The 9809-nt window shown below is 43.4% G+C and overlaps 1 protein-coding gene across 1 annotated transcript; it reads left to right on the forward strand.

Annotated features, from left to right (window-relative positions):
* The first annotated feature begins 1815 nt into the window (after positions 1–1815).
* LOC109765683 (ubiquitin carboxyl-terminal hydrolase 4) lies at positions 1816–9408 on the forward strand. Its single transcript, XM_020324465.4, has 6 exons — positions 1816–2294; positions 3826–3942; positions 5335–5433; positions 7789–7974; positions 8050–8231; positions 8780–9408. Exons 1-6 carry the CDS (start codon positions 1851–1853, stop codon positions 9174–9176), a joined length of 1425 nt encoding a protein of 474 aa, XP_020180054.2. The 5' UTR covers positions 1816–1850; the 3' UTR covers positions 9177–9408.
* The last annotated feature ends 401 nt before the right edge of the window (positions 9409–9809 follow it).

Raw genomic sequence — 9809 nt, forward strand, 5'->3', positions numbered from 1 at the left:
CCGAGATGGGATTGCAAACTCTCTGTTTCCCTTCGTAACGTTTCGGTCTAACCGAGATGAGCGATCGGTCCCACCGAGTCTGCAATGCAAACTCTCTGTTTCCTTTTCGTAACGCTTCGGTCCTACCGAGACGAGCGAATCGGTCCCACCGAGTTTGCCTGACCAACTCTCTGTTTGGCTATTACCAAATTCGGTCCCACCGAGTTTGTGTAATCGGTCTCACCGAGATTACGTTATGCCCTAACCCTAATAAAATCGGTAACACCGAGTTGACATATCGGTCCCACCGAAATGCCTAACGGTCACATTATGAACCAAATTGGTCCGACCGAGTTTTCTAATTCGGTCCCACCGAGTTTGGTGATTTGTGTGTAACGGTTAGATTTTGTGTGGAGGCTATATATACCCCTTCACCCACTCTTCACTCGTGGAGAGAGCCATCAGAACATGCCTACACTTCCATCATACATTTTCTGAGAGAGAACCACCTACACTTGTGTTGAGGTCAAGATATTCCATTCCAACCACATAAATCTTGATCTCTAGCCTTTCTCAAGTTGCTTTCCACTCAAATGATCTTTCTACCAAATCCAATACTATGAGAGAGAGTTGAGTGTTGTGAAGACTATCATTTGAAGCACAAGAGCAAGGAGTTCATCATCAACACACCATCTATTACCTTTTGGAGAGTGGTGTCTCCTAGATTGGCTAGGTGTCACTTGGGAGCCTCCGTCAAGATTGTGGAGTTGAACCAAGGAGTTTGTACGGGCAAGGAGATCGCCTACTTCGTGAAGATCTACCCTAGTGAGGCAAGTCATTCGTGGGCAATGGCCATGGTGGGATAGACAAGGTTGCTTCTTCGTGGACCCTTCGTGGGTGGAGCCCTCCGTGGACTCGCGCAACCGTTACCCTTCGTGGGTTGAAGTCTCCATCAACGTGGATGTGCGATAGCACCACCTACCGGAACCACGGATAAAAAATCTCCGTGTCTATATTGTGTTTGCTCCGTTCAAACTCCTCCCTTTACCTTCATATGCAATTGATTTACATTCCGCTGGTATACTCTTAGAATTGCATGTGTAGGTTGATTACTTGATTTGTGCTAAGTTGCTAAAATCTGCCAAGACTTAAAATTGGGAAAAGGCTAGATTTTTATTTGGTCAAGTAGTCTAATCACCCCCCTCTAGACACACTTTCAATCCTACAGTCGGAACGAGAAGAAGTATGACTACATCAACTGTGTTGTCAAACGCTTCCGATTTCGGTCTACGAGGGTACATAGACATACTCTCCCCCTCTCGTTGCTATGCATCTCCTAGATAGATCTTGCGTGAGCGTAGGAATTTTTTTGAAATTGCATGCTACGTTTCCCAACAGGGATGCCATGAAGGCACCCGGCTCGAGCGAGCTAACCACCCCATAGAGTGCCCTCTCGCACGAGCCAACGCACGCGAGCGCGCACGTGCCCGCCGCCGCCCAATGATGGTGGCCCCGGGCACGCACCCGCGGTCCACTTGTCAGGGACCACCGAGGCGGGTCGCCCGGGCACGTGTTGTGTGGGCAGATCGGACAGTGCGGAGAGGCCCCTGTTGGACGCCACCTGGGAATGGACGGCGTAGAGGGCACTCTCACCCTCAAAGGCCCCCAAGAGGCGGGCGGGTACTCCAACATCCTTTCTAGGAGTAATGTTTAAGAAAAAGAATGTTTTTTAGTAAAAGATTTTCTTGAACGATAAGAAAAAGCATGTGGTGGGAAGCTACAGTACCGAATTTGGCCCAGTAGAAAGGAAGGTCCGCTAGTTTTGCCCTCTGTGGCCCAGTCTACTCTCAACCCCACACAGTGTTTCTGCCATGGGCTGGGCGGGCCATAGACCTGGGCGCCGAATGTGCTGCACCAAAGAGTCAACTAGAGTCTATTCCGTTTCCTTTAAGAATAAGGTCAAATTTAGATGCACATCAAAGGCCTTCCTGTTGAAGAAAGCAAAGCATCGGCTAACAGAAACAGGCTACATCTGCGCGCTTGGTTGCGAGGGCGTCCAAAAAAGCTGGATGGCTAAACCGGCGCGATCGCCGACGGCGGAGGCCCTGCCGGCCGCGGAGAAGTCCCGCTCCGCGGTCGGGTCGGGGCTCCGGTCCCTCGCCAGCGCCGCCTCTGGATTTCTGGATCGGTGGTCGGTCGTCGGGACGGGCGTCTCCAGGCTCGAGAAAACTCTCGGCGACCAGTTCCCCGAGGGTGAGCACTACTTCGGCCTGGAGAATTTTGGCAATACCTGCTACTGCAACAGCGTGCTGCAGGTAACCCAATCCCCTCTACTACGTCGTTTCGACCGGCCCGTGGTGTTAGCTGCATGTTCCGTGCCAATCTGGTGGTATTCGCATTCGATTTTGATTAGGTCGTTCCTTTCGAAACCGTTAGGGTAGCGTTGGTTGTTTGCGGCAGGCACAGTTCAAGGGACTAGCTAGTGAATTTTGTGTAGTTGGCATTGTCATTGATAGATATGGTTAGGTAATTGTGCCTCTCCTCAGGTGATGTGATGGTGGATGATAGGGCTGGAATTCAACTCAAGTTGAGCCACGGCTCAACTCATTAGAGTCTGTTAAGATAACGAGTTAGCTTGGCTTGACTCGTTAGCATAACGAGCTCAGATTCAAACTCGGCTCGATTCGTGTAACTTGCGAGCTAGTACGTTTAATTTGTTAAGCTCGCCCTGCCCACATGGGCCTCAGTGTCTGGGCCCTGCCGCTATGATCAGTCTCCGGATTGAGGTGGACGTGACGGCCGCAATGGTCGGGCTCTTGGCTCCGCTAGCTCATCCTCCGACCGGCTACGGTGACCTTGGCGGGCTTTCCTCTGGTCCCCACTTTGGTGGCCTTGGAGGCACCACCACCAGCCGCCCTTCTTGCTGTCTGATGCCAACTGGTTTGCTACTCCTGCACCCCTGTTTTCTTTTTGTAGACGAGCAGTGGGCATTTGCTTAGACATGGTGAGCTAGTTAAGCGGCTACTAAAACCTGATACAAAAATATAATTCACTGAATCAACTATGACTTGAACTCTTTGCTCCATATGCTTCAATATTAGTTATTCCTTAATTTTGACTGTTCCAAGCAGGTTTACCTTTAGAGTTGCAATGTCGGTATTCTTACTCCCATATAATAAAATTTCAAATCCAGGAACCCTGGCACTTTTGTTGTGCTCTTGCATTCTATACCCGCCACCCCCCTGGTTTGTTTGAAATATGCAAGAATTAGCAAACATTTACAGCAGGGTGATATGCCCTTAGTCCTCTTATCCATGTTCAAGAGTGCACGATGAATGACTAGTCTAATGGATCCTGTGAAACAAATCAGACAACATATCTGTTTGGCATTACTGATTGTGGATTATTGATATTCTCAAATCCATTAAAATGAAGAAAATGAGTCCGGCAATAGCACTGGTTCTGTTTAATGTTTCGTCGCAGTTAACAGGGAAGGGGGTTGTTTCGATATAATTGAAGGGAAGTGTTATTCCTGACACAAAGCAACGGTTAACATCCCTGTGTTGCCTATTTGTTAGCATAGATGTATTATTGTGGGCCTTTTGCCCAGTACTGTTGATAGCATTCACTGTTTTCTGATCAGGATCATCTTATACAAATGAAAAATATTATCCGTTTTCAATTATTTGTTATCCATGTTCAGTTTTGGTTCCTGTTGTCATTTGTTATTTTAATAAATTATTGGTTCTTTACCCAGACCATCCGTTCATGCTTGCTACAAGTCTGTGCAGTTATTGGTGTGTCATGTACTGTATTAAATATGTCCAAATTATACTTTTATTTCAGGCACTTTATTATTGTATTCCGTTTCGGGAGCAGTTGCTGGAATATTATGCAAATTACAGGAATCCAGGAGATGCTGAGGAAAATTTGTTGACCTGCTTGGCAGATCTTTTTGCGCAGGTGAAAATACAAATACTGTTATTAGCTGATATACTGCTACATTTGATAGGTTGTTGCTCTAAAAAATCAATTAGGGTACCCACTCTATCACTAACTAGTCAGTGCACACATGGATTCCATGTCATCATAAAATTTGAAGATGATAATCTTGAAGATTATTGGTTTTACTTCAAATATATGCTTACCAATAGATAGATTTTTTTTCTCATACACGGTTCAAATCACTGTGTTGTCAAGTCATGAAGGGAATGGGAGTCAGTTTTTTTTGTTTTTTTTTTGGTGATTCTTAGAGGAGATTATGGTAAGTAATTAGAATTCTGATAGAAATTAATGGATAGCAGAACCAACTTAATGACTGAGCTATTTGATTCCATTAATCAGAGGGTTATAAACTGTGGTTTGACAGAAAGTAGGGCAGAGGTAGCAAAAACTGAAGAATCCATTCATGCTTTTTGTATCTGTGGTGTAAAGATAGCAGGTCCTCCAACAAATCAAGCAATCAATCATTCGTAGTTTTGACCATCAGTATGTCGAAACTAAAAATAATCTAGATGTTCACATGATCCACAAAATTTTGAAATATACTTTGATAATCTATATTTTTTGGTGATTGATAATTTACGATGATTTTGTTCAAAAGAATAAAGTGGTAGCAGCAATTCATTCTAAAAAAAATTTCTTCCAAAAAAAATCAATTATGACATATTATAACAAGTGAGAGAAGCAGGCAGCAGTTAAAGTGATACTTTTGAGACCGTGTAAGTATCTAAAACGTCCTATATTGAGTGATGGAGGAGTACTAAGAGCACTAATAAGTACTTCCTCTGTCCCATAATATAAGAGTGTTTTTGACACTACACTAGTGTCAAAAACGCTCTTATATTATGGGACGGAGGGAGTAATAAAATTACATTGTTTCTTGACAATCCGGACTGAAATTTTCCTCACTATATGGCAGTTTTTTTTGTGCTCGCGCATGTATGTGTTTGCTTTGGGGAAGAGTACTTGAACCTGAGAAAACTATATTATAGAATATAAATGGTGGTTTCTCATTATTTACACTTTCAGGGCAGTGATTGGACACATTATAGTCATAGATACTAGATAGTACCATAGTTAATTTGGTTTGTCTCAGCTGTCACTTTTGCATGGTGCTTGCTGAAAATTTTAATAATTTTTTCGTATAACTGTCTTGAGTCGTAAAAATATGACTTCTTAGATTAACTCACCTGCAACCAAGGTAAGACAGCAGACATGTTATTAGTTTCTAGTAGCTAACGACTCTCCATATTTATGCTTTCATGAGCATGATGTTATTTGGTTTGCACATGTTACCTGAAACTTCTGCACATTTTTGTTCGTCTAGTAACAATGGTTACTCATAACTTGCAGATAAGCCTATCGAAGAAAAAGACTGGTGTTATTTCTCCAAAACGTTTTGTCCATAGAGTGAGGAAACAGAATGAATTGTTTCGTAGTAATATGCACCAGGTAACTTGCAGATAGCTTACAAAGCTTATTAATGCTCAGGTATTTATTTATTTGGTAACTAGATTAGCTGCGTGCTACCCATCATTCACATGATCATTCACCAGGCAAACCAGTACGTAGACCGTGGAATACATTTTTGTATACAAAGGAGATGAAAACCAAAGCTTGACTAATGTGTGCATATATAAACACTGATTAAGCAATTATCTTTTCACGAATATGCAAAGCTTGCGTATATTTTCATTGATAGAAGGAATTAGAATGAATACAGATAATAGAAGGAATTAGAATGAGTACAAATAAGGGTACAACACATGGCACAAATGCAAGGAGGCGTGAGCATGGCGCCCGGAGTAGAGGACAAGGGATGCTCGGCCCGAACAGAGGAAACTACACAGCTGGACTCACTAAGCCCCGAACAAGGGAGGCAGGCCGAACTAGCAAGACGTCCAACATCACCAAAAACCAACTCAAGGGACACTGCGAGCGAGCAAGATAGCGCCTTCAAGAAGGAGAACGACGCCACACCGCCGCCGCCATCCGGTCCATAGAACCGGACACAGGTTTCCCCTGAGCTCGAAAGGGGTGTAGATGAAAGCCGTGGCAGCGCCCCAAGAAGGAAAACGACACCCGCGAGCGTCGCCGCTGCCAGCATCGGCAAGCCGAGCAGAGATTTCTCCTTGGCCTGATTCTGCGCAATCCCATAGCCTCCGGATCCAGAATCTGAGATGAGGAAGCTGCTGTAGGCCGGAGCCGCCATGTCTGGAGGGGGGTTGGCCGCCGGAAGGTGGCACCTGCCACCACCGGAAGACTTCCCGACGGCAGTAAGGGCTCCCCCCGTGTAGCTAGCAGGGGGGGGGGGGGGGGATAGGAGTCAATGTTCTGATTCGTTCACTGACTAAGCAATCATCACTGAGCAGATGCATAGGAAATTCAGAAATATATCAACAGATGAAATAACACCACAACACCAAATGGCATGCTACCATCAGTTTCCACCAATTCGATTCTAAGCAAAATACAAAATTCAAAAAACCAAGGCCAACAAATACAAAGTTTAAATGAATCGTGCCCCGCAGAATTATTTGTTCCCTTTCATTAGGGTGTAACCCATTTGCTTCTCCGCAGAGGCCTTACGTTGACGCCCTTACAAAAACGCCGTGGACCAATGGCGCCACTGCCACGGTAGACAATGCCAGCATATGGCCAATATCGCTGCAAATCAAAATAATTCAACCAAGCTATTACATAATCAACCTACAAAAGCACCTACATATGAAGGAAATACATTTATATATGTATATATATACTTACAAAAGGTAATGTATATACAGATAACAATAAGAGAATACAATACAAATCAGACAATTATCAGATCACCTTGTTTATTTGCAACCAAATCATTATGATAGTCAATGTGGCATAATCTGGAAATAATATAACTTACTCCCTCCGGTCCGAATTAATTGACGCAACCTCTATACAATGTATATATACTGGGAAGGGTAAGCTATAAGATAAGAGATCATATGGCACCGTCACATTTATAGATTTCACATTAGCATAGGCCAGTGTTATAGTGATGGTACTCCCTCCCTTTCAAAATAATTGAAGTTCTAGGATTGTCCTAAGTCAAACTTTTTGACCCAGCCAGCTGCAGCAATCGCAGCACCAAAAGAGAAGCTTTTAGTGGATAAAAAATATAAAAGATTTGCCTGCAAGTCACCAAAACAGCTTGTCTACTTGTGCATGTTGTGAGAAACAACCGAGAGAGAGGGAGGGAGGGAGGGCACAACAAGAATAACACGACGATCAGAGAGTAATCTGGTCAATATAAAAGAGTTGCAATGTAAGTCGAGGAACACGAGCAACATGAAAAGATGAAGTGCTAAGAGTGGCATGACTAGCGACAGGAAGAGAAGTACCATATGCGGCAAGAACATGAATAGAATAATCTAGAACTCTAATGGATGACAGAGCGGAAGAATCGGGAGTCATATGGAAAGATGCTCCCGAATCAACAATCCACGGGGATGTACCTAAGGATTGGCTCGATGTGGCCATTGGAGGATGCGTGGTATGGAGAATCCGGGAAATTTGATTGAAGACCGAAAATGAGATGTAATCGATCGTCAGGAAACACTAAGCTCCAATACAATGTGAGGAAATACGTAACTTGTATTTCCATGAGGCCGTACGCCAATATATATGCACGTACATGTGCGGTAAATATGCAGAAAACCCCTTATACGAGTATGCGATGACTATATTACATGGCTAAGTATATATAACTCCTAACATTAGGGACATAAAAGAGTAATTGTTCCATAAGTAACTCCTCTTTGCTCTCTGTAGGATGCCCATGAATTTTTGAATTTTTTGTTGAATGAGATTGTCGATATTCTGGAAAAAGAGTTTAGTACCGTGAAGGATTCTCCTGAAAGCACATCCCCTGGAGGGGTGGCAAATGGGGAAGTTTATCATTTAGCCAATGAAGTTCGAAGGGAGCCGCTGGTTACATGGGTCCACAAGAATTTTCAGGTGACTAGTCGCTAAAATGCAAGAATGCGTTTCTTCCAAGAATTTTGTGCTTATAATCACCATTTTCATTTGCAGGGTAGTTTGACCAATGAAACAAAGTGCCTGATGTGTGAGACTGTCACCGCAAAGGATGAGACATTTTTAGATTTGAGCATCGACATTGAACAGAATAGTTCACTAACAAGCTGCCTGAAGAGTTTCTTTTCCACCGAGATTTTAAATGCCGAGGACAAGTTTTTCTGTGACAACTGCTGCAGGTAACAATGTTCTATGTCATTGTCATTTTGATCCTTAATGTTCTGTCTCTCAGAGCAACAATAGAGTCTTTACGCATCAAATTGCTAACAAGAGTTTAAATCGTTATGGCGCTACTTATGCAATGGATCAACTTACCAAATTAAATCTTAGCTATAAGTAAATACGTTCAAAACAACTATTCTTAAAGAGGAGCTTGTAGATCCATTTTCTCAACAACAACAAAAATCTTGACGTTGCTGCTGTCTTGCACTCAGATTGTGGGCAAGGTTAACAGTCTCAATTTGTTATGTTTTCTGCAAGTTTTTGTTTTTTGTTCCTCGTACATATTGCATAATCATTTGTATGTATATAATCTATATATTTACTTTAGTTATTAAAATGATTGCTCAGTGCCTCAAATGTCTGTTTGTTCAGTATGTTCTGCTCAATAGGTTGTCAACCTTGGTCCTCCCTAGACAGAAAAGTGCGTCGAGAACTACCATAAGTGAAAAGACCGTTTGTGCTGCTTGATTTCCTTTTAACACTGAAATTGTGGTGCACTGTGCAGTTTGCAAGAAGCACAGAAGAGAATGAAGATAAAAAAGGCGCCGCAAATATTGGTGATCCACTTAAAGCGCTTCAAGTTCATTGAACAGCTGAGTCAGCACAAGAAACTGTCATACCGAGTGGTATACCCCATGGAGCTGAAGCTGAGCAGTGCCTCTGATGATGTGGATTGCGAATACTCACTCTTTGCTGTGGTAGTCCACGTTGGGAACGCCGCCAACCACGGACATTATGTAAGCCAGATTAAAAGCGGCGACCACTGGCTGTCATTTGACGATGACAGTGTCGACAAAATTCAGGAGTCAACCCTGCAAACGTTCTATGGTTCTTCTCGCGAATATTCTGGCAACAGCGATCATGGCTACATCTTGTTCTATGAGAGCGTTGCAAAGAGCTAGGAATTTTCTAGGATTAGTGCTAGTGCTGAAAATAATATGTACAGTGTCCAGGATGGGAACCTGATACCTTTTGGTTTCAAAATTTCCTCAGTTTATTTACTGCACTGCAATAGAATACACTTCCCCATGTTCACCAACTTGTATAGTAAGTAGCTGCAGAGGCTTCTTACATTGATGTTCCTTGCTGTACTTATCTCCACATCTGAAGCATAGTCCATTTGCTTTTCTGAAATCTCGTAGCTGCCTCTCACGACCAAAATCATCAGCTGCTTTCTTCCCTGCTTGCTGAACTGGTTGGATTGCAGTAGGCATGGTCTGTATTGGTGCCTGTCTCTGAAAACGTTGTCGAGGCCGCTGTATCTCTAGCTCTTCTTCCTGAATTTTGGCCAAACAAACTGCTCGAGTAACACTGGTGGGTGCCTGCAAACGTACCGCTGCTCTGATCTCATCCTTCAGTCCAAGTACAAACTGGGATATAAAAAACTTGGAGTTCAAGGAAGGGTCTAATGCTATCAAATGATACATCGCTGTCTCGAATGCGGACTTGTACTCAGTCACAGTGCCCTGTTGCTTCAATTGTAAGAGATGAGTCATATGAGATTCAAACTCGCCTTGCCCAAATTCTGACTCAAT

This window comes from Aegilops tauschii, chromosome 6 (genome assembly GCF_002575655.3).
Source record: "Aegilops tauschii subsp. strangulata cultivar AL8/78 chromosome 6, Aet v6.0, whole genome shotgun sequence".
NCBI lineage: Eukaryota > Viridiplantae > Streptophyta > Magnoliopsida > Poales > Poaceae > Aegilops > Aegilops tauschii.